The 23,179-nt window shown below is 66.6% G+C and overlaps 1 protein-coding gene across 4 annotated transcripts; it reads left to right on the top strand.

The window, feature by feature from the left end:
- The first annotated feature begins 16,837 nt into the window (after positions 1-16,837).
- On the top strand, positions 16,838-22,655 carry TNFRSF14 (TNF receptor superfamily member 14). 4 transcript variants are annotated; one of them, XM_080800984.1, is made up of 10 exons: positions 16,840-17,020; positions 17,322-17,360; positions 17,748-17,856; positions 18,286-18,411; positions 19,577-19,732; positions 19,910-20,000; positions 20,733-20,893; positions 21,859-21,890; positions 22,145-22,286; positions 22,436-22,655. In XM_080800984.1, exons 1-9 carry the CDS (start codon positions 16,952-16,954, stop codon positions 22,217-22,219), a joined length of 858 nt encoding a protein of 285 aa, XP_080657110.1. In that variant the 5' UTR covers positions 16,840-16,951; the 3' UTR covers positions 22,220-22,286; positions 22,436-22,655. The 4 variants fall into 4 exon arrangements, with proteins under 4 accessions (XP_080657111.1, XP_080657110.1, XP_080657109.1 ...); XM_080800985.1 differs by lacking the exons at positions 17,322-17,360; positions 21,859-21,890 and having other exon boundaries at positions 16,838-17,020; positions 22,436-22,653; XM_080800986.1 differs by lacking the exons at positions 17,322-17,360; positions 22,436-22,655 and having other exon boundaries at positions 16,843-17,020; positions 22,145-22,358.
- Positions 22,656-23,179: the final 524 nt, after the last annotated feature.

The following is a 23,179-nucleotide window of genomic DNA, read 5'->3' as shown; positions in this document are numbered from 1 at the left end:
GTGTACTGAACCAGGGTCACCAAGTCAGGGGCTCGAGGCTCTCCACACACTTGTCTGTACACACACCTCTCCTTCCATGATGGGCGGGGTCCCAGGGAGTGGGGGCTCTGAGCAGGGAGGACCGTGTGTGAGTACCCATGAGGTGGGCCGGGCTGGGCCTCATACATGGAATGCTGGGGGTCAGGTCATAGACCTGCCGGCTCCGTCAGATTCTGTGCTCCAGGGGGCTGAAACCCTTTTGCGGAAGCTGCCCTTGGACAGCTGTCCAGCTGTGAATTTGGCCTCCGTCATTACTCTTGGGGACCTGGGGTGAGCTGGCTCTTCCCCTGGACAGTGGGGGTGGTGACTCCAGCCTCTGCACCCACCCCTTCTCTCAGCTCATCAAAACCAGGCTCTACCCTGCAACCTGACTGGGGGAGGGCAGGCCGACCCTTGGTCTCAGCGGCTCCTGTCCTTCATGGGGTGGGGGGAGTCACACGTGGACAGCAGTCCCACCAAGTTCCCAGGCCAGACTTGGGGACCCCAGGCTTTGTGGGCCAGAGCAGGCCCCATGTTCCTAAACGGAGGGTGCTCTGGTCTCTGAGCTTGGAGAGCTCAGACTCCAGGCTTGACCAGCCCCAGCCTCCGGGGCCTCAGTTTCCCCAGCGGAAAGAGGAGCAAGGGTGGACGTGCAGCGGCGGCGGGTGGTGTGGGAAAGCGCAGAGCCCTTGAGTCTCATGGGCCCCCTCCGGATTAGGGGCCTCTCTGGCCCACGTGGCCCCCACCCCCTCAGCGGCCGGGGGCAGGCCCAGGTCGCAGTCCAAAGCTGGTTAAAACCCTGCCGTGTCAGAGAGCAGCTCGCTCCCAACCTCTGAAAGGCAGACAAGCCCTTTATTGCTCTATTATAACGCGGAGCCAGATGGTCTTTTGGGAGTCGTCCCCCCCTCCCGCCCCCCGTGGCCGCCCCCATTCATTCAGAAGCAGAGCCCGGCACTAATGCTGCGGGGTCGGGGGGGGCCCAGGCACACTTCCACGGCCGGCCGCAGTGTGGGAACCGCAGGCCAGCATAAACCGCATGCAGGAGGGGCGCGTGGGGACCCCAAGCCTGGTTCTTGGAGGCCAGACTGCCAGCGGGCCCTGCCAGGGTGTCTCTCCGCTGGGAGAGCCGGGATGGGGCTCTTAACCCGCCCTGAGCCTTGGCTTCCTGTAAACCGCGATGACGACGGTGCTGCCTGAGGTTTGGGGAGATCAGGCTGAGCACGGGGGTGCGCATCAGGCCCTGCGCTGTCTGTGTCTCCCCAAGAATGTAGTCACGTGTTTAAACCCGTGAAAAAACAGCCAAAGAAGGAAAATAATTTGTGACACACAAAAATGACATGAAACTCAAATTGAGCGTCCATGAGTACCATGTCGGGGGTGTGTGCCAGGCACACCCCTCCGCTGTTCTGGGGCTGCCCTTCCGATCCGAGGCAGCGGGGAGCGGGGGGGGGTCAGCCTGATGCCCCTTGGCCTGTCCCGGAGGTGAGAGGGGGCACCTGCTCTGCGTGGATTGTCTGCCCGCTGCTGACCTCCGTCCTCACTCCCCGCGGGGGGGCCCGCGCCCGCCTGCCCTGCTCCTCCGGGGGCTGCTGTGGGACCCTGCTGTGCCAAGGCTGAGTATCATCGCACCCATTTGCACGGGCAAGGACACCGAGGACTAGTCTATCCCAAGCTGCGCGTTGGGAGCTGAGGCCAGACTGGGGGAGGGCAGGTGTGGCGGCTGCTTCTCCCACAGGAAGGGCAGGGGCAGGTTCCTAGATCTGGTCCTGCTTCCCTCTGTCAACCTCTCCGTCAACCACTGCGCTTACTCCGGGGTCTAGGCTGGGGGTGGGGGACCTTCCCTGACCCCCAGTGGACCAACCCGGGCCCTCGGGGCAGCTCCCAGCTCCCTCTGCCTCAGTTCGCTTCCCGCACAATCTGACCCCATTTGCCTCTCGGGTCCGGACTGGCGGGTCCTACCCCCTTGCCCCACCCAGCTCTAGCCCGTGGGCCTGCCGCACGCTGGGCCTTGTGTTCCCCATCTGACGGTCAAAGGGTGGGCCTGGCTGGTGGGGAAAGAGCCCCCCAGCCGCCTGCTCAAGCCGCCGGGGGCTCCGCAAATCAGCAACGAGCCAGCGGCAGAGGGCTTCGGGGGGGCAGCTAGTGTGCACACGAACGATGGAGCAAGAGAGGGCAAAGCGACCCACGGGGGGTGGGGGGGCTCCGGCGGCTCAGTTACCTGGGAAGCTGCCGGGGGACGCAGAGGGGCCTGGGCAGCCCTGGGCGTGGGGTCACAGTGACACACTGACGCAGTCCCCCCATCCGAGGATGACTGAAAGAGCCAAGAACCATTCCCGCTGGGACCCTCTGCTTCCCAGGCACTGTGGGGGCCCGAAGGGTCGCAGATGAGGGTTCAGGCTCCGTGCTCCCCAGGGTCATGCCTCACTCATCCTTGGACTCCCCCCCCAGTGCTTCCCCTCAAAGGACCCCTGTCCTGACTCCAGATGACTTCATCAGCATTCCTTTTGGGTACCTGCCGGGGCTCCGACGCACCACAGACTCCCTCCCCCGCATTGTAACGGTAGTCGGTAGTCGGGCCAGCCGTTGGGGGTACAGGGGTCCAGCCTGGCCCAGGGACCCATTGCTGGGCACACCTGATGCTCCCTACAGCCTCTGGGTGGGGGTCTCCTTAGACCCCGCAGGACCCAACACCGAGCTCACAGAGGAAGGCTCGAGGGCCCCAGCCAGTCCTGGGACCCTGGTCGGCCTCCAGCTTAGGGGAGGAAGCCAGACCAAGGTTGCCCACCCCCCGCTGGGCAGGAATTACCCTCGTTCAGTGGCTGCTGGTGCAGGCAGAGGCCTGAGCCCGGCCCTGGGGCAGGGTGTGCGGAAGGTGGGCGAAGCCTTCCGAGTCCGGCCCTTCCTTCTCTGCTTGTCTCCCGTGTCGGGCAGTGACCTCGCAGTCAGTCTCCTGCCCCACCCCCCAGGACTGAGGTGGCTCCTGGCCTTAGCACCCGCCTGTCCCCGGGGCTCGGACCCGTGAGGCAGACCCCACCCTCCCTGGAGCTCCCTCGAGGGAAAGAGCGGGCAGCCCCCTCAGCCCCCTCGGACCTGTTTCTCTTCGCGTGAAACAGGGCGTGAGGGGGTCTCGGTGGTCTCACTGGGTGCAGGGCCCCGCCGGTCTGACACCATGCAGGGAGGCCCGGGGACGGGGGGGCCGGTTGAGGTGGCGGACCCCAGGCCCGCAGCTCTGCAGCCCTGCCCGCCCCCAAGCTGGAGGAGAATTTGGGCAGGAGGGAAGGGCCTCTCCGGGTGGCTTCCCACACTCCGCGCCTGCTGCGGACATTCATCTGGCACAAAAGGCGCGTGCTGGCTTTGTGTGCGGAGCGCTGGGCCCAGAGGCCATCTGGGGAGCTCTGGGAGCCAGGCGGGGCTCCCCCAGGCTGCCTTTGAAGGTTGGGGCAGCAGCAGCAGCTCCTGAACCGCAAGCTGAGGGGTCGCACATCTGGCCCGGCCGGTGCCCTCCCATTCCCACAGCCCTCGGCAGTGCCCGCGCCCCAGGCCTGGCACCGCTGGTACCAAGGGGCAAAGGGGAACGCCTGCCGCCCCGCCCCTTCTGATTGCCGCCCCGGGGTGCCCCTGCCAGAGGCCCTCTGAGCTGCTAGGGCTGCGGGCTTGGGGTGCGGGCTTGATCCAGTGCCACTGCGCTGTCGCTGGGCTCTCCGGCCCTCAGTTTCTTCGTCTGTAAGATGGGGCCAGTAGCAGTCCGTGGGAGGCAGGTACAGAGGAGGAAGGCGGTGGGTGAGGGCGGAGCGTTCAGGAGACCTCCCCGCAGGCTGCTGGTGTTAACCTCTTCGCTGTCGCCAGGCGTCCCGGCGCTGGGCTCCGCGAGGCCTTGGACTTGGCCCACCCCACTTCATTTGGAGCATGATCCCTGCCCAAGTTCCGGGCCGCCTGGGAGCTGCCCGCTGGAGTGGCTTTCAGGGGCCAAAGTGCAGCCGGGCCAACTCGAGAGCCAGGCCTAGGTCTGGCCCCTGAACTGTGGTCTTGCCTCCCCCTCAGGATTCTGAGCGGGTCCAGAAAGATAATGTGCCCTGCTCAGCCGGTATGCAGTAGGTGCTAAATGAGTGCACAGTTCCTTGCCACACCCTCCCCATCCAGGTCCCTCAGGACCTCCAAGTCTGACCTCAGCCCTGGGCCTGCCGCAACTTGGCCCAGCTGTGGCCCCGCTGCCAGTGGCCAGGGAAAGGGCTGTCCGCCCCGAGCCGACTCTCCTGTCCCCACCCCCGTGAAGGTCAGAGGCCTGGACCAGCTGGAGGGGTGAGGTGGGTGGGGGCTCCTCGAAGGTCCTTCCCAGCATGGGGCAGTTCTGAGTCTAGGCAGCTGGGCCGGTGGGGGGCAGGGAGCCGGGTGTCCCAGGGGCTCTGCTTTCAGGGGCCCTTCCTTGCTGAGGGACTCCGGCGCCAGTGCTTGGTAGACAGGACCTCTGGGGGGCCCCCACCCCCACCCCTGCTGCGCGGGGGTGGGGGGGACATCCTTGAGAGGGTGTCCTGCTGGCCCCGAGATAATCCGGGCTTTGGAGAGGGTGTGAGAGGCTGCCGGCCGACTTTCCCACAGCCCCACATAAAGGGCCGGGCCGCCAGCTGCTCTCCCACAAAAGGCTCCCAGCCATTCAGGGCCTGGAGGCAGGCGGGGCAAGCAGAGGGGCAGCCTGGGTCTACCTGGCCACCCCCAAGCAGAGCTAGCCTCCGTGCTGCAGCGCCTGCCTGCTGACCATCAAAGGGCCCAGGAGGTCCCTGGGACCGGGGCTGGGGAGCCACGTGTCAGCCCCTCCCCAACCCTGTCTTGCCCCAGGCTGGCACCACTCCTGGGCCTCTGGCTCACCCTGGGCAGCCAGGCGCACCACCCCTTCCCCCTGCTACCTACGCTGGCCCCGCCTCATCCCCTCCTGGCACCCCTGCTCCCGAGCCTGGCTGTGCGGTGCCCCCCACCCCCGCCCCGCCCGGCGCATCCTGCCAGGCAGCGTGGTAGGGACAGAGGCCGGCAAGACTGCCCCCACCCCGAACTTAGCTTCCTCTCTGAGGTGCAGGACGACCTTTCCTCCTCCCTGGGCTAGTGGAAAAGCCTCCTGAGATCCATCGTTTCAAAATACTGGGTCCCAGGGAGGCTGGGGTGGGAAACTCATGCATTTCCTGTCCCCCAGGGAATGAACTGTCCAGAGCATCTGATGATGACCTTGTAACGTGAGGATGGAGGCGGATGGAGAAGGAGCTCAGAGGGCCTTCCTGGAAGAGGTGGCCAGCTGGAGCTTGGCCTTTCTGAAAGCGAGATGAGGTTGGGGTTTTCCAGGGGCAGTGCCCCTGGCACACACAAGGGGCACGGTGCTGGTCAGCTCCCCGTCTCCGATGTGCCATCTCCACGTTGTTCCCACATCTCAAGCTGCTCCTGCAGCGGCTTTCGTCCCCCAGTGAGTATGGCCAGGCCCAGCAGTCAAGTGTGAGGGGTTGGAGAGGCCCCGGGGAGAGACCAAGCATGGCTCCTGAGAGCAGGCAGTGATCAGAGCAACTTTTGACCTGTGCTGGGAGGGTGGGGTCCCGAAGCTGAGCCCCCAGGGACCACAGCTTCCTCGGGGCCTCTGTAGCCTGGGCAGGCAGCTGGAGCGCTGGGGGCTGCTCTGGGAGGGTCTGACAGCAGGGACTTGGTGGTAGGGCAAGTCCCAGCTAGTGCCCCACGTGTCTCCCCCTCCCCCCACACTCCCCACCTGCTGGGGGCGAGGGCATCATTATCGCAGCCCAGCAGCGGGGGGGGGGGGGGGGCGTGAGGGGTGGGGAGAGGGGGTGGTGGGGGCGGGGGGCTGTTCTTTGTCCAGGCTTGGCCGCTGATTGGCGGCAGAGCGTGGGAAGGCACGCGCGTCTCAGGCCCCACCACCCTGCTCAGCATAAAGGCCCTACCAGCACCCAGCCGCCTCCACCGCCTCCGACCACCCTCCAGCCCTGGGCGCCTGGAGGCAGGCACAGCCCCTGTTCACCCCCAGAATGAAGATCGGCTGGAGTCTGGGGCACCGGTGGTTGGGGGTGGGGGTAGGGTCCGGGCGGGGCTGGCAGACGCCCTGGGCCACTTCCCTGGCCTCCCTTTTGTTTGAGAAGTTTGCGGGCACCAGCCCAGCCCTGAGCTGGAGAAGGGACAGCGTGGAGACAGGGGGCAACATCCCGGGTGAGCGCCGCCCGGGGCTGGTGGAGGGTGGGGGGCTGGGGGCACCAGCTAGGAGGGGTGTCCCCCAGGCCGGCCCCCGCCACCCCCCCCCCCCGCCTGCTTGCCCCAGCCGCTCACCTGCCCGGCTCAGTCCCCACAGCCCCGGAGCCCCCGCAGCCCCGCCAGCACCTTGAGGGACCTCGGGGAAGGCGATCCTTTGCACACACCAGGCGCGGAGGGACACCCCGGCGGCAGAGCGCTCCCCGGAGTCCTGCCGCCACGCGAGAGCGGCGAGCGAGTGCAGTCCCCGCTCTGAAGGCGGCCGTGACTTTGCCAGGCCGCTGGGACCCAGAGGAGAAGGCTGGCCTGGCTGGACACTTTGTGTCCACTCCTGTTTCCCGGCAGCGCAGCCTGCGGGCCGGGTGCCGTCCGCGGCCGCTAGAAGGAGGGGTCTTGGGGGCAGGGCTCTGGGTGTTACAAGGTCTGTAAGTGGTCGTGATCGGGGCGGTGCGGGGCGCGTGGAGGCTGCGGAGGCGGTGCGCGGGCGCGCTGGGACGGCTGCGGGTCACCCGAGCCAAACCTGCCGCGGGACGACGGAGGACGGGAGGCTTCCTGCAGGAGGGCGAGCGAGTGGGAGGGCCGCGCGCTGGCCGGGCGAGGCCGTGTGCTGGAGCCGAGCCCCGGGCCTGCAGGTGTGTGGCGCGGACGGGCGGGCGGGGTGGCGGTGCGCGTGCCGGGAGCACCACGTAGCCGGGAGAGCCCAGCCGGGGCCCCTGCGCCCTCCCCCGAGGCGGACGGAGTCCGGGCCCCGCCCAGGCTGCGCGGACCGATCCGCCCCCTCCTGGGGCGCCCGCCCCGCCCCGCCCCGCCCCGCCCCGCCCCACCGGCCTCTTTCCTGGACCCGCGGTCAAGGCCCAGCCCTCGCCCGCGGCTCGGGCCGGGGAAGACCCTCCGGGTGTACCGAGCCCGCGGCGGCTCCTCTCCTCCCTGGGCTGCCTCGGGGTGTCTCCCGTTGACTCTGAGCCCCCGGGGGGCAGGCAGTGCGCCAGCCCCCCAGGTCGTGGGCCCCGAAGTCGCAGCAGCTTGGGGGCAGGGGCCTCAGGGTCCCCATTTCACGGAGGAGCCTGCGGCGGCGGCACCGGGGGTCCGGGTGGGCGGGGGCCTCTCCGCAGCCGGGGCTGGCGCTGTGCCGGGGGCGCCCCGCGCGCTTCCCGCCGGTGCCCCAGACGTCGCCCCGCGTTTGCTCGCGGGACAAGCACCGCCTCCCCCAGCGGCATCGCGGCGGAGAGGCTGCCTGGTCCCGGGCCCAGCCTGAGTCGCGCGCTGAGCTACAGGCCCCGCGCGCCGTCTCGGAGGGACGAGGCGGGAGAAGCACGCGCTCCCGGTCTCCGAGGCCGCTGCGGGGGGCGGGCGGGCGCCTCCGGGGGGGACGGAGCGCAGGGCCGGGCTCTGCTGCCCCCTGGTGTCCTGCGACCCCGCCGTGGGGAAGGCCCGGCGGCCGCTGGCCTCCGCAGCTCCACGGAGGCTCGAGCTTTCCCCCCAGCGGAGGGGAAGGCGGCGGGTCCCTGCGGACCCAGGCCCAGCCCGTCCCTGCCCCGGGGATGGGGCGCTGGGGAGCCGGCCACGGAGGGAATGCCCGGGCCTGGGCGTGTCTTCCGGCAGGTTCCAGGAAAGGCGGGGAGCCGATGCGCCCGGCTGGGAAGTCACCTTCTGGGGAAGCACCAGCCCTGCTGTGACCTCCTGCGGGCGGGGACGCGCAGAGAGCATGAGTCGCTGCTCGGGCGGTGACCACGGCTGCCTGCGGCCCGCGGGGTCGAGGCCGCTGCGGCTTCCCTGACAGGTGCAGCTCCAGCTCGTGGGGCCCTGAGCTGCACCCCGTTAGCCAGTCCCTGGGTGCTCCCCTGGCTTCCACGGTGCTCCAGTTACCCGCGGAGCAGCGCACCTTTCCCGCGTGGGTGGGACGGCTGCACAGCCGTGGGTGTGCCCAGAGCCCAGCGCAGGAGCTGCCTTGTAAACGTGGGCCGAGCAGAGCACGGCTTCCTGCAGGCGGGGGAGCTCTGGGCTTGGAATAAGGCTCCTCCTCCCCTGGCCCAGGGCTGTCTCCGGGACTAACCAGGGCTTTCCTTATCAAGTTGGCCAGAGACCCTTGTCATCTGCCGGATATTGAAGCAGCAGTGTCAGGGGTCCCCGGAAGTCATATCTTTGGTGGGACTCAGAGATGCAGGCCTGGGGACACATCCCCTGGGTCCCGGTCCCCACCCCGGCAGGCGGGTGGGCAGCTGTCGTCCAGGCACAGGTGGGGTGGGGGCTGGAGGCTGCCCCGTGGGCGCTGCTTGGGCGGGTCCGTGAGCAAGCAAGGTGCATCTCCTCCCGCCACGGGCACACACCACATTCATGGTGTGTGTTCGTGCTTTTTGTGTAACGCGACCTCCTGTGACCTTGTTGAAACAAAAGAGAAAAGCAAAGTAGAGTCACACTTCTCATTTCATTACGGCAGTTCAGGGGGAAACGTGGTTGTGGAACGTACTGGGAAAGAGACCGCAGCTTCCCAGGGCAGGGAGGAACCTTGCCACGTGGGGACCCGGGGCCTCAGGGGTTTCCTGTGTGGCAACGAGCAGGGCGCCGAGGCCTGGGGTGTGGGACTCGTCCCCCAGCCACGGACGCCACACACAAGTGCACAACACCCGCGGGGCCCGCAGCTCTTAGTCTTCAAGTGAGCCTTGTCTTTCAGTGCCGTTCCCAGGGAGTTGTAGGAAATCGTGCGGAGGGACCCCACAGGCCCTTCGCCTGGTTCCCCCATGGGTGACGTCCTGCGAAGCCATGGTACAGACTTGATGGAGATATTTACACTGACGTGGGCCAGCTAGAGAACGTTCTAGCAACATGAGGGTCTCTCCTGCTTTCTCTTAAAAAAATTTTTTTTTAAGGATTCTATCTATTTATTTGACAGATCACAAGTAGGCAGAGAGGCAGGCGGGGGGGGGGGGAAGCAGGCTCCCCGCTGAGCAGAGAGCCCAATGCGGGGCTCCATCCCAGGACCCTGGGATCATGACCTGAGCCGAAGGCAGAGGCTTAACCCACTGAGCCACCCAGGCGCCCCTCTCTTAAAATTTTTTTGATCTATTTTTTAAGAACTGCTGTGACATATGCATGACAGCCACTGTGCTAGCCACGTGTGTCATGAAGCATACTCCCCCATCCCCGCCGCCTGTCTCCGGAACGTTCCATCTGACGCTCTGTCCCCTTGACACCCCAGCCCCAGCCCTCCCCAGTCCCTGGTGCCTGCGCTCTCTAGGAAGGTGACAACTCAGGTCCTTTGTGCAAGTGTGTTCAGAGGGCATCTGTCCTCTTGGGACTGGCTTAGCTTCCGGAGCCCCACGTCCTCAAGGTCAACCATGCGGGTCACCATGCACATCAGAGCTTCAGTGACGCTTGTGGCGCGGGGACGTGTGCGGGCTCATCCGTTCAACTGTGAGGGACGCTGCTTCCGCCCTCTGGCCGGCGTGAGCGTGGGTGTTCCGAGCCTCAGGCCAACGCTGGCCCTGATTCACTCCCAAGCCCCTAGCCCTGGGCTGAGGGCTGGGGCGTCAGGGGCGCAGGTGGGGAGACCGGCCAGCTGGGTGGGGAGCGGGCTGTGCAGCAGACGGGAAGTGTCCTCGCTGCCCGGCAGGGCTGCTTCTGGGGAACCCGTGGGCTCCCCTGGGGCTGGCCCAGCGGCCCGGCCTTCACCAGCAGTGATGTCAATCCATCTGCCCGTCGGGCTTTTTCTTGTAAAAGGGAAACATGGTCTTATAAAAAAAACCCAGACGAGGCAGAAGAGAATGAAGCAGAAAGGGGAACTCAGTCCTTGGCCAGAGCCCAGCAGAAGGGGGTCCGACCTTTTCCAGGATGCAGGGAAGCACGGCGCCGGCGGAATTCGTGATGCCTGTCGCAGGCCTTGTGGCGGGGCTGTGTGCCGTGTGCCCCGTACACACGTGGAGGCCTGTGCGAGTGGGTGTTGGGCCCTTGGGCGCGTCGGCCGCCCAGAGCTACCCCAGGCGATCAGCATTTGCTTGACAAAGAACACCCTGTTCCCCAAGCAGCGACTTTACTGGAAGAACACAGACACTCCGCGCCTGGCCGTGGGACCCCCCGGCACGTGCCCACGCTGTGAGGTTGGGGGATTGCTGGCGTGGGATCACTCCGGGGGCGGTGAGCATGGGGTTTGGGTGTGTCGGGGGATTGGGGCTGTGTGTGCCTTGAGTGCGGCCCGGAGCGGGGAGCTCCTGACCAGGTGTCTTAATGTTACAGGACTTTTCTCCCCTTAGTGCCCGTGGCTCTTGGCCGCGCTGGTTGGAGAACGAGGAGGTGGGCCAGACGAGGGTGGCAAAGCGAAGTTCACCGACATCGTGCAAAGCGCCTGGAGAAACAGGGGACCCGAGAGCGTTGCCATTTTGGTGCTCAAATATAGGGGCTTTTATTTTTTATTTATTTGTTTCAAAGATCCCATTCATCTATTTGAGGGAGAACATGAGCAGGGGGGACGGGCGGAGGGAGGAGGGAGGGACGGACGGACGCCCCACGGAGCAGGGAGCCCGACTCCATCCTGCGATCCCTGCAGACCCCGGGATCACCACCTGGGCGGAAGGGAGATGCCTCCCAGACTGAAGCACCCAGGCGCCCTTAGGGGATTTTATAAGCACTTTTGAGGAACTGTCTCCAGCATCCTGAGGACTGGCCTCTAAGGTGTGCCAGTCAGGGCTTTGATCAGGTCCCCGTGTGCCTGTGGGGTTATGGCTCACGTGTGGCTGGTCTCGTGGGCTGACTTCTGGGGACCAACTGGACAGTGAATGACGTTCCATGGTTACTGGTTTTGTTTGGGATGTGTTGCAAATGTCAGTCCCGCCAGGCAGGAAGCTGTCGCGGTCTCGTCTAAGTGGTGCCCGCCCGGTTTTGTCTTGGCTGTCCCGACACCCTATTTCCTTGCTGGGGACACTGGCCCTGAACACCTGCGTGTCCCACGAACCCCCGGTATTAACATACCTTGCCCGCGTCAGAGGCGGAATGGAGCGCGAGGCAGAGGCTGTGCGTGTGACAAGCCACCAGGGTCAGCGGGTGGTTCTGTGGCCTGACCGTGACTTTGTTGTGTCTGAGTGAGCACGTGGCCTGTGTTCCTGGCGATGCTGACAGGCTGTGATGTCACTGATTAACCCGGCTGATCGTGTGGGCCACTCTCCACGGGTGGGAGACCTCTGCTTCCCGCGTCCCCACGGGCCTGGCCGTGTGCCTGCTGCTGGGGACGCAGCAGTGACAGGGGACAGAGCTCCTTGTCTCAGGAGCTCACATTCGGGGTGGAGGTCGCCCTGGACCGTGTGTCCTCAGATTCGCGCGTGGAGGCTCTCACTCCCGCCGTGGCTACAGCGGGAGACGGGGCTTCTAGGAGGTAATTAGGGCTGCGTGACAGCGAGCCGATCTCAGCTCAGGTCTTGATCGCAGGTTTTGGGTTCAAGACCTGCCCTGGGCTGCAGGCTGGGCAAGGAGATGGCTTCAAAACAAAACAAAGAGGAGGGGACACGTGAGCTCTGCACCCCCCCCCCCACAGCGTGTGTGCAGAGGAAGGCTGTGGGAGGACACGGCACGGTGGCAGCGTCTGCGATCCAAGGAGAGAGGCCTCGGCCAAGGCCCTCGGCCTTGCTGGTCGTGTGATCTTGGACTTCCTGTGTCCAGAACCCGGAGAAACAGGTGTGTGCTGTCTAAGCAGCCCAGCCTGAGGCGCGCGGTCACGAGGCCCCGGACAATGTGGGGGTGGCAGACAGGGCGTGATTTGCTGCTGGAGAGGTGCCCCGGCTACCGCCAGGCAGTGGAGGGAGGGCTGAGGGTGTGGGTGCCCGGGGAGGGGTGGGTGGGGAAGGACCCGGCTGGCGGGGGCAGGCGCGGCTGCCTCCAGGCTCCGGGTTTTGGGTGAGAGGAGAGGGTGTCCCGTTGCAGGGAGGAGCTGGCGGGAACGCGGGGCGACAGGGGTCAGCAACGGACACCCCGGTCTGGAGCTTGGGGCGGACCGTCCCCCCAGTTCTGCTCCCGGGAGCCGGCCCCTCAACGCCTGGGAAGTCCCCAGGCTCCCTGCGCACGCTCTGGCCCTCCTCTGACCCCTTAACCCGGTGTCCTTCCCCTCTGTCGCAGGCGTGAGCTCCGTCCACCCTCCTCTCCACGGGACGCTGGAGCTGCCTCCTGTAGGCGTCCCCGGTGTCCCCTTTCCCCACCCTCCCCCTCTGCACCCTCCCCACCCTGCCTCCTGCCTTTCAGGGCTCCCACCTGGCCCAATCTGGGAGCTGGCCCATCGGCCTCCTGTCCGCTCTGTCTGCCCCCCACGAGCCTGAAGCCTGCATGGTGGCCCTGTGGGAGGGGGCCCCGGCCAGCCTGCACTGTGCTAGCCCCCCGTCTCACCAAGAATGGACCCCAGGTACTTCCCAGCCGTGTTACACAACTATCTTCTTTCTCAGAGATGTCCTTTCCCCCATCCCCAGGGCCGCATCCTTCCTCCCGCCCAGCATCTGCCCCCTCACTAAGCAGGTGCTCACCACGCGACTTAGCTCTGGCTTATAGGTGTGGCTCCCTGCTTAGACCCGGAGCCCCGGGATGGGGAGGACCCGGCCGCTTTGCCTCTGAACCTCACTGGGTCCAGCCCAGAGCTCACACAGACCAAGGGGCACTGAGGGTAGCCTGAACACAGAGGAGACGAGGGACCGCCGCTGCCGTGTGGTGCGGTCTCAGGACGCCCCCGCTTCTGCTCCAAGGTCCGGCTCAAGCCCTCACCATCTCTCTTCTACCCTCCAAGACCCCGGAAATCTTCCTCAAGAAGAAAGGGGAAATGTGGCTGGGGGATTCCCAGAGTTCCCCTGCACTGTCTTGACCGGGAGGTCACAGGGAGGCAGTGGGACGGGCGGCCAGTCCCTCCCTGCGGTCTGAGGGTGAGACACCCAGCTTGAGCCCCATGGGTGTCTGGGCACAAATCGGGCTGAGTCGGCGGGGGGGCGTCCCAGGGCCCAGGTCACAAGGGGCGATGGGAGGAGAGGCCCCAGGCTAGGGGCTCACTTCACCCACCAGGGAGAATGGGGTACGGGTCCCCAGGGAGTCTCAGACATGCTGATTCCTGGGGCGCAGCACTGAGCAAGGGAGGGCCTAGCAGGTGACGGCCGGCAAGGGGCACCTAGTGGGGGCAGAGGGCCCTGTTGCCAGCCTCCTCCTTCTGCCTCACTCCCGAGTGATGACTCAGGTGCTCCTGCCCTGTCACGTCCCTTGCTGCCCAGGATCTCCTCCTGAGGGCCCCTTGCAAATGGAATTAGGGAGTGACCATGAGGTGCATGTCCGCCAGTCCCAGCCAATGGGACACTCAGCCGCCTCCGTCAGGAGGAGCATGGCCGGGGTTGGGAGGTCAGACCGGTGCAGCAGGGTGCAGCGAGTGCCGGCACCCCTACACCCTGCCTTGGGCCCCTAGTGTGCTCTGAGACACCCGGGAGCTGCTGAGTTTCCTAGACATTCTAGGTTACCTCCCAATGCATGTGAGGGCTGAGTGCAGGGTGCAGAGAGGGTGCCCCTTCACCTTTACTGGAAGCCCTTGTAGGTGAGAGGCTTTGCGTGTACACGTAAGGAGCCGGGGCATGGGCACCTCTAACGGGCTTCTTGTGTGGGGACAGAGCCGGATCTGGTGGGGGTCTCATGGGGGCTCCCAAACCTCTGGTCCCTCTTGACCCCATCCTGCCTCGGGGCCCTTGTGTCCATGGGGATGGGCTGGTGGTCCTGGGGGATGCTGGTCACCCTGGGCCGGCTGGAGCGGCGGAGGGCAGGCGTCCAGCCCGCGTCTCCCACGGACAGCGTTCGTGGCCGGGACTACGGCAGGAGGAGCAGAGAGACGAAGGAGACCACCGGGGAAGGAAGAATCCGGGCGGCCCGCAGCTCCAGAGCCTGGGAGTGCGGCCCCCGGAGGCCGGGGATGGTGCTGTGAGGAGGGGCCGCCAGCCCTGGGGAGCGGGAACCCCACAACGGAGGCAGCCAGTCTCAGGGACACCCCTAGAAGGAGGAGCGTGAGGTCAGGGACTCCTGTCCCCGTCCCTTGCATCTCTCTCTAGTGCTCCAGGCGCTGGAGCTTCAAGGAGGCTGCAGGCAGAGGACGAGGGGACCGGGTTTGCCGCCCCAGGCCTGGTCCCCCCACCCCCACCAGGGAGGGGCTGGGCAGCTGAGGGACAGCGACAAAGCAGCGGGCCCATGGGTGTCCTCGGACCGACTTTACCAAGGCGACTGGAGGCCTGGGAGTGGGCCTGGGGCTTTTACTGAGTGATGAGCAGGAGAACGCAGCCCCCGCTCCTGGGGTCCCCGCAGCCACCCCCAGAGTCCCAGCCTCTCCGAGTGGGTGGGCCTCAGCACGCCCGTTGCAGAGGTGGGGTCTCACCCACAGGCCGAGTCCCAGGTCAGAGTCCCACAGGAGCGCGTCCCCCCGCACGCCTCGCTCCGGGACGCTGCTCATGGTTTCAGAAGGACCTGAGGTGCTCACGGGACTCCTCCCTCCCAGCGGGTGTGGGGTCACCCTTGGCTTGCTGGGCGACAGCCCGCGTGCCCCGAGAGCATGAGGCATGTCCCTGGCCTCTTGGAGCAAAGAGGGGCAGGTCCAGACCCTCTCCAGGGTCGCCCTGCTCAACTAGTTCAACCCCCAGAACGGACGTCTTGACGATCCTGCAGACCCCCTGCCCCCGGCCTCGCTGGTCCCCGGCCATGCGGCAGAGGGACGGTCCCCACGAAAGGTCCCGGCAGGACCCGCAGGGGACGTTGGCCAGCGGGCCGCTCGCGGGACACGAAGCTGCCCCGTGAGTGCTGGTCGGCAAGATGAGCGAGCGAGTGGGGAATCGGGCACATCTCGGGCCGGGCAGCGTCCCCTGTAAATTCAGACTCGGGAACGGGGCCGCACACCCCCCTTGGACTCGGTCTGTTCAGCGATTTGTCAAGTGACCCCAGTGACCGTGTGGAAATGAGAAGGCAGAGTGCAGCCGTCCTCTGTGTCCCCGGTGACAACAAGGGGTGACCGTCCAGGGTGGGGGCTCCCTCTGACAGGCCCTCGGGCGTCGGGGCATGGCCTGTGTTCGCGGGGTCTGGTGGGTCTCCCAAGCCCCTGGGTCCCGCCCAACCCCCGCCCTGCCTCGGAGGCTGTGCTGGGCTGGGCTGGTCGTGGGGCCTGGTCAGCCCCCACCCCACCCCCATGACCTCACCCCTGCCTGCTTCCTTCCCTGGCACGGAGGCTGTCCTCGTCAGTGTCCCCAGGAGGTGGGATTAGGTAGTGACCCCAGGGCCCGTGGTGCCAAGGTCAGGACAAGGAAGGGGCTCAAGGTCGGTCCGCGCTGGGCCACCAGCAGTCAGCTGCCGAGGGGCTGGTTCCTGGTCCTGGCGAGGGCTCGACCTCAGGACCTGATGGGGACCTGCCCGGGGCCCGTGGAACTGGACACCCACAGCCGGGTCGGGTCGGGATGGGTCTGCTGGGAGGGAAGACGCCACAGGTAATGGATTTGCAGCCTCACGGGGGAGGGAAGTCAGAGGGCTTCATGCCCCTCGCACGAGCCCCGGGGCTGAGCGGGGACATGGGAGTCGTGGGGCTCCGGGGGAGACTCCCCAGGACACGTCCCATCTGAGGCGTCAGCAGGGGTGCGCTGCCTCTTGCCAGCCCCCCCGCCGCCTGCGTCTTGGGGCCCCAGGCACGCCGGGGTCCCCCACCCCTGAGCTGCCCACAAGGTCACCAGCTCTGGGGGCCGCAGCGGCATGGGGAAGCCCAGGTGGGGAGAGCCCCTTCTGCATGGGAAGATTAGGATTAGGGTCTGAGCACTGTCTGCACTCCAGAGACCCGGGGCCAGGCCCTGTTGCTTACTAAGCCCACAGACCCACCTGCCCATCTGTGAGATGGGAGCAGGAATGAACCAGCCCAGCCCCTTCCCGGGGACAGGGTGGACAGTGGGTGCAGCTCGGGGAATGCAAAATGTCACTCCCACCCTGGGTGGGGGCACTGAAGGTGCTCCCCCTCCCCCCCCCCAGCCTCCAGCAGTCTGGGGAGGGACCCCTTGTGCTGAGCTGTGCTCAGGAATGTGTAGGTGGGAACCAGCACCCCCATCCCTGACAGAGGGCAGTGCGTGGGAGACGGGGTTCCTTTGGGGGGCCGGTCACCCTGCTTCGGCAGACGCTGTGACAGGGAGCAGGAGAGCAGGAGGGCTCCTCTTGTGGCCTTGGTGCGGGTGCCGGAGGGGAGCAGCCGCGGGGGGCTCACCGGGTGTCAGAGCAGCCGAGGAGACGCAGATGCACGATTGGGGGGGGCCCAGCTCTACGGCAAAGTCAGGGGGCCGCTAACGGACAGGGAGGCCAGGAGAGACTCCTCAGCCAGAACTGAGTGGGGCTCACTGAGTGGGGCAGGAGGGCTGTGCCTCTGTGGTCCCGCCTGGTGGCCTCCCCCTCCCTTTGGGAGCGCTTCTGCCTTGCGGTCCCCTCCTGCCTCCTGCACAGCCGGCCCCGCGCCCCCTTTCTCCCGTCCCTGTGGGCTCCTGTGGGGTCCCGGCCACAGGCGGCTTGGCCCCGACAAAGCCGGGTATGGGCAGACTGAACCCGACCGCGACGGCCGAGCCTCCCTCGCGGGGCCCCAGTTTCTCTTTCCCTTTCAATTTAGACGAGGCAGGTTCCGGGTTGAGTGCGAGCTCGGCCTGCTGGCAGGGGTGCTGGGACAGCAGCCGGGGAATGAGGGGTCCTGAACAGGGGCATGGAGCCCCCTGGAGGCTGGGAGCCGCCCCCCTGCAGCCGGGCACCCAAGCCTGATGCCCTGAGCCAGGTGAGTCCCTGAGCCTCTGTGAGTGTGTGTGTGTGTGTGTGTGTGTGTGTGTGTGCGCGCGCCAGCGCTTCCTGGTGTCCCCTGTGCTGACTCCCGAGGTGCCCAGCTCTCTCCGCGGACCCTGCTCCCGGTCCCACATGGGCTTTTGTCCCCCAGCATTGTCGCTCTGGGCTGACCCAGCGCCTGGCCCCCAGCGCCCTGATCCCCGAGGGTGGGGGAGTAGAGTGGCAGGAAGCCGTGCCGAGCAGCCGCGGAAACGCTACTGGCCTCCGTGGTCACCCTTCCCCCACCCCCCTTCCAGGACCCTCGGCCCGTCCTGGAGGCTGCTCACGGGAAGCAGGTGGTCAAGGAACCCAGCCAGCGTCCTCCGCCCCCCACCCCAGCCTGGCCGACACTCGATTAGATAAAACCCTTACGCGCGCAGAGAGGGCGGCTCCCTGACCGGGCCGCGCGGGCTGCCAGACTGGCCGTTGGTTACTCCACACGAAGCCTCCCGCGCCGCCCGGCAGAGTCAGCCCTGGAACGAGAGTCCCCCAGGGAGGCCCCCTCCCCGTCAGGCCTGAAGCCCCCCGTCTCCGCTGCCAGGCCGGTGACTCCTCGGACCGTCCCTCTCTGACCCTGTGGCTCCCCAAGGGCTGCTGCTGCCCCATTTCTCGGGGGTGAGCCCGAGGCCCCAAGGGCAGCCCTGGCCGCCCCTCCCCTCCAGCGCGGATCCCGTGTCCTGCAGGCCCTGTACCTGTTGCTCCTGGGGTCCCTCCCCTGTGCTCTGGCCATGGCCCCGTGCAAAGAGGAGGAGTACCCGGTGGGCTCCGAATGCTGTCCCAAGTGCAGCCCAGGTGGGTGCAGCCCCGGAGGGACCAAGCTCCAGTGCCCGGGCTCAGCTGAAGCCCTGGGGCAGGGCACAGACGGGGGGGGGGGCTGAGTCTCTCCTTCCCAAGACCCTCGCAGCTGCAGGGTACAGGGATGTGGCCTGGGGGCCCAGCTGGCCCACTTATGGCCAGAAGCTGGGGCCCAGACCAGGCACTGGGGCACAGTCATGCCCACATGACACCAGGAGGTCTCCATCTCCTTCCAGAATGTTCCCACTTCTTCTGCCCTCTTGGGTGAGAGGCAGCAGGACACAAAGGGTGGTGTGGGGGACAGCTCAGGTGCCTTTCAGTCCGGGGCATGGAGTCCTACCTGCTGGGGTCTTCAAGGTGGCAGGCGGGATGGGCTCCTGCAGGGCGCTCCCCAGGCCCGAGTGACACAGATCCCCCTGGGCGCAGGTTACCGGGTGAAGGAGGCCTGTGGGGAGCTGACTGGCACCGTGTGTGCCCCCTGTGACCCGGGGACCTACACGGCCCACCTCAATGGCCTGAGCGAGTGCCTACAGTGCCGAGTGTGTGACCCAGGTAGGACCCCTGGCCACAGCCGCCACCCCACTAGGGACCCAAGGCCCGCTGCTGTGGGCACCCACAGGGCCGGGACCGCTGTGCCGCACCCCACCTCGTCTGCAGGACAGGTGTCTGCACGGGAACCCTGCCAGGGACGTGCGCCTCTGTCCACACCTGCCTGCCCGGGGGGCCAGCATGGTCATAGCACCGTTCGCTGCACTGTCCAGAGCGTGGGGAGCCCGTCACCCTGAACCCGTCACATGGACCCCCGAGCCACGGGTCCCGCTGGTCCTGGGGGACTGGAATTTGTTTACCCCCAGTGTCCACACCCCCACAGCACACCCCTGAGGGCCCCTGCTTGTGGCTCAGCGTTTGGACCCTTGTCTTCTTCCTGCCAGGTGGTCTGGGGTGGTGCCGCCCCAGGAAAGGCGGGACCCAGGAGAAGCCTCAGTGCCTGTGGGTCCAGCCGGGGGAGGGAGGGGCGGGGTCTTGGAGCCCCCGGCTCACCCACAGATCCTCGATGCCCCAGAGGAACCACCTGTCTTATGGGGCTGCGGTTGAGGTGAGGGCGGCTGAGAGGCTGTCCCTCAGCAGGGGCTCGAGGCTGAGCCCAGGCCCACTGCCGGCTGGGGGAGGGGCTCTCGCTTGCCGCGTGGGAGCCTGCCCGAGGCGCGGGGTCTTCAGGCGTGGGGGGCCTGGGGCTGGGACCCGCCTTCTGGGACTGCCCCCCCCCCCCCCGACTGTGGTTCTCACTTCCTGTGTGGGCCCCGCGGGGACGAGGCCATTTCCCTGGCGTGTTGGCTCCCCTCCTGAGAACAGCCTTCCCCATCCTCCTGACAGCTCCTCCTTGCCCAGCCCCGGCTGCTGCCGCTCCTGTCCCTCGGAGCCCCTTGGGACACACACCCCTGTGTCCAGCACCCGCAGGCCCAGGTTTGGGCTGAGCAGGGCGTGCACGTGGCCGGGTCCTCCGGCAGGAGCACAGCTGGACCCAGACACACACACAGCAGGCTGCAAAGCTGGGCTCAGAGAGCTGGTCGCCAACCCGTTCCCAGGCCCCGGACAGGAGCCCACAGGCCTGCGGCTGCTATCCAGGCCTCTGCTTGGTCTTCTCCCGGGATGGGGGGCTCAGCACTGCCCATGGCAGCCCGTGCAGGTACTCTCAGCTCCTTCTCTTGGGTCTCAGCCATGGGCCTGATGACCAGGCAGAAGTGCTCCCAGACAGAGAACACTGTGTGCGTCTGCAACCAGGGCCACTTCTGCGTCAGTGAGGTTGGGGACGACTGTGCAGAGTGCCGTCCCCACACGCCCTGCAGACCCGGCCAGAGGGTGCAGGCCAGAGGTGAGCCGCAGACCCCGGGTGCCCCGACCCCTGCCCTCTCTGCTCAGCAGCCGAGCAGCCTGGTCCCTGGCACCCTCTGAAGAGATAGACCCCGGACCCAAGCCCGTGTGTGTGGGGGGAACCCAGTTTCCCTCCTAGCCGGACCCTCCCCCTCTGCCTGGCCCTGTCGTTCCCCAGGCACAGAGCGGCAGGACAGGGTGTGTGAAGACTGCCCTCCTGGGACCTTCTCACCCAGTGGGACCCTGGAGGAGTGCCAGCCCTGGAGCACGTAGGTGACCCTGGGGTGGTCTCGGCTCCGTGTCCCCGGGGGGGCCCTCCTCCACGCTCCCCTGGCAGATAAGGGCCCTCCTCCGGCAGAAACTCCAGGCCCCCCCCCCCCCCCCGTCGTGGGCCGGCCTCCAGGACAGCAGCTGCCGGACCCCGTGGCTCTTGCCCCCAGCACGGTAGCTGATGTGAGCTTCCCGGAGGCCAAGGATGGACCTTCTGTCCTGGGGCAGATCTGGAGGGAGGTGCTGCCGGATTTCCGGGGCACCTGTGGTTCTGGGCTATCCTCAGATGCCGGGGCTGTGGGGGTCCTAGCGAATCTGGAGTCAGGGGAGGGCTGTCGAGGAGGTTCTCAGGGAGCCTGAGAGGTGGCAGGACTCCCAAATGCCCGTCCTCGGGTCCTGAGGGGAACCTGGGGTGACCAGACGTGGCTGCTTTGGGGGGAGGGGCGGGTCCTCTCACCATCCTGCCTCTCCCAGGTTATCCCTCTGTGGCCCCCTGATCTGGGCTCTCTGCCCCGTCTCCTCTGACCCCACCCCGTCCCCGTCCCCGTCCCTCTCCCGGGGCATCCCCGTTTTCCCCCCTCTTTCCTCCCTCCGTCTGCCCACAGCAGGGAGCTCCCACCCAGAGCCGCCGGAGCGCGCGCCACGGGCAGCCGCCTTCCCTCGGGGACCCTCGGGGCTGAGTGCCAGGCCCCCGCCGAGCAGCTCGCGCTCTCCTCGCTGCTCTCTCCTAGGTGCGACGGCCCTTTGCAGACACAAGCAGAGCCTGGGACCAGCAGCTCAGACGTCACGTGCTCCTCCCTGCTGCCCGCTGTGGCTGGCAGCGTCTGTGTTGCCGCAGGGGCCTTCTGCTTCCTAGGCCTCTGGATAAGGATGAGGAGGAGACAGACGCCCGGTGAGCTGCGCGCTGGGGTCCCGTCGGGGCGTCTCCCGGCTCTCTCCCTCTGATGGGCGCAGGCGGCCGGCAGGAGCGACTCCGGGACTCCTTGGCTCCTCTCGGGGGGCTGTGCCGGCCTGGGGGTGCGGGCTTCCCGCTGAGTGGGAGTCCTGGTGTCATGGGATCTCTGGGGCCAGAGGCCCAGGCAGACAGGGCCCCCTGCGCCAGGAACCCCCTGCTGTGCACCCCCCCCACCCCGCCCACTCCCCACCATGGACTCCAAGACCCCGTCTGCCCTCAGGGACAGAGAAGCACAGGGCAGGCGGAGAGCGTGAGGGGAGCACAGGGCTGGGTTGGAGGGGCCGCAGCAGCCCCGCCGTGGGCAAGGCCTTCACTCATTCCTTCCTGCCTGCGCTGGGCTCCACACTGGGCCAGGCCCTGGCCCTGTAGACCCGGTTCTGGCCTTTGGGGAGCCCCGTGCTTGCCCAACAGGGAGCAGGCACCCAGTAGAGTCCAAATGGGGGAGGTCAGCCAGCATCTCGGGCCGCTGTCAGCTAACGTGTCCTGGGTCCTCAGCCCGGGGCCCCCAGGCTGCAGACAGGTCTCAGGGCCCCAGGCTCTGAGCGGGCCAGCCAGGGGCCAGCGCTCGTTCCTTCTCACCCAGCTGCTTCCTGGGGTGGGCAACCGTCCTCTGTGAAGTGCTTACTCCCTTTCCCTGGGTGACATCACACTGGAGTGAGTTAGGGACAGGGTTTGGCAACTGGGAACTCGGGCAGGAGGTGTCCCCACGTTGTCCCATGTCCTGTTCCCCGACTGGCAAGTCCAGCAAGGAGCCCTGTCCACACGGGTCTGGCCTTTCTCCCAGAGGGTCCTTCTCTCAAGGAAGGCCACACAGGGAGAAGCCAGGAGCTCCGGTCCCTCCAGCCCCGTTGCTGTGAGACCGCCGAGACTGACCCCGACGTGACAGTGTCTCTGTCTTTCAGGGGGACCCACGAAGGCGGGATTATTTCACCAGGTATCCCAGATCGTCCCCCACCGACCCACTGGGGGTGATGCTGTTGGGGCGGGGGGGGGTGTTCCAGTTCTCGGAGGGCCCTGAGTCCTTAGTGTGAGACCAGGCCAACGTGGGAAAGGAGGCCCTGTCCTGCCTGAGAAGCCCGACTGACCCTGAGCACCACAAGGGCCCCGGGCTGGACGCAGGGCGGGCAGCATCTCGGTGCTGGAAGCATGAGCTGATCACAGAAGGGGATGTCGTGTCTGCCTGTCCAGGTCCCGCGGGCCCCACCAGACGTCACCACAGTGGCTATGGAGGAGACAACATCCATGTCCCCTGGGACGGAATGACCCACTTACGGATCGAAGGATCCTGGAGGCAGACACCCAGGCTGTCCTGGGCTGTGCCTGCTAGAAGGTGCCAGGTCCCCAGGGGCCCTTCCCTGGGCTGACTTCACACTCTACCCAATACAGCGAGACGGGCCCTGCTCAGGGGTCCTTGGGGACCCCACCCGTGTCCCATCCATTTCATGAAGACCCCAGAGCCCTCCCTTCACCTCTGCGCAGGTGAGGACCCAGCCATGACCCACTCTTGGCTCCAAGCTTCACTCACCCCAGCCCTCTGAGCCCCAGCTTGCCCATCTGCAGAATGGGCCTGCCAGCACCTACCTCACGGCGACACGGGAGGGACCACGAATCCGGCGTGATCCACAGGCCTGCCATAAATGATTTCTCAATGGGATTAAGATTACTCAACCAATAAACATTTTCTAAAATTTGTTGTTAGAAACTGTACTTTGCAGATGCTTTGAGAGTATGTGAACGCCCTGTTTCTCCTGAAACTTCCGCCCACGGATGAGTTTTGCCTGAACGGTGAGTTTTGAGGCTTTCCAGCCTGTGGCGTGACCACCCTTCTCTGCGTACCGGCAAGTCCGCGTCCATGGGCAGTACAGCCTCCCTGCGCCCTGTAGCCCGCCCCGCGGTGCCCCTCGCTGCCTAGTTCAGCAGTGCGTTCCAATCTGCTACTGCCCTTACTTTGGGGACTGGTGCGGTCCCAGAATTGTCTTACAAGATGCCCTTCGGCTCGTTTCTGAAGCACAGTCCCCACTCTGTCCCTGAGGATCCTCGACCCAGTGACATCCCAGTGACAGTGAGCATAGCAGGCCCACACGCTGTCCTCTAAGACCGCGCTGGGCTGTTCACGGGAGCGGCGGGCCCCAGGCCAGGGCCTCGGGAAGGGGTCACGTCCGGGGACGGGCTCAGAGTGCAACCTCCCTTCATTCAACATTCCCCGCGTTGGATGCGGCTGCT

The sequence above is a fragment of the Martes martes genome, assembly GCF_963455335.1.
Source record: "Martes martes genome assembly, chromosome: 4".
Classification (NCBI taxonomy): Eukaryota; Metazoa; Chordata; class Mammalia; order Carnivora; family Mustelidae; genus Martes; species Martes martes.
This window is presented reverse-complemented; position numbering and strand designations above follow the sequence as displayed.

What these genes read in the sequence shown, in the direction of transcription:
- TNFRSF14 (XM_080800983.1), top strand. Translation starts at nt 16,952, where the DNA reads ATGGAGCCCCCTGGAGGCTGGGAGCCGCCCCCCTGCAGCCGGGCACCC. An exon ending in CCAGAGGGTGCAGGCCAGAG is followed by an intron (nt 19,733 to 19,909) that starts GTGAGCCGCAGA and finishes GTCGTTCCCCAG; the next exon opens with GCACAGAGCGGCAGGACAGG. An exon ending in GAGTGCCAGCCCTGGAGCAC is followed by an intron (nt 20,001 to 20,732) that starts GTAGGTGACCCT and finishes GCTCTCTCCTAG; the next exon opens with GTGCGACGGCCCTTTGCAGA.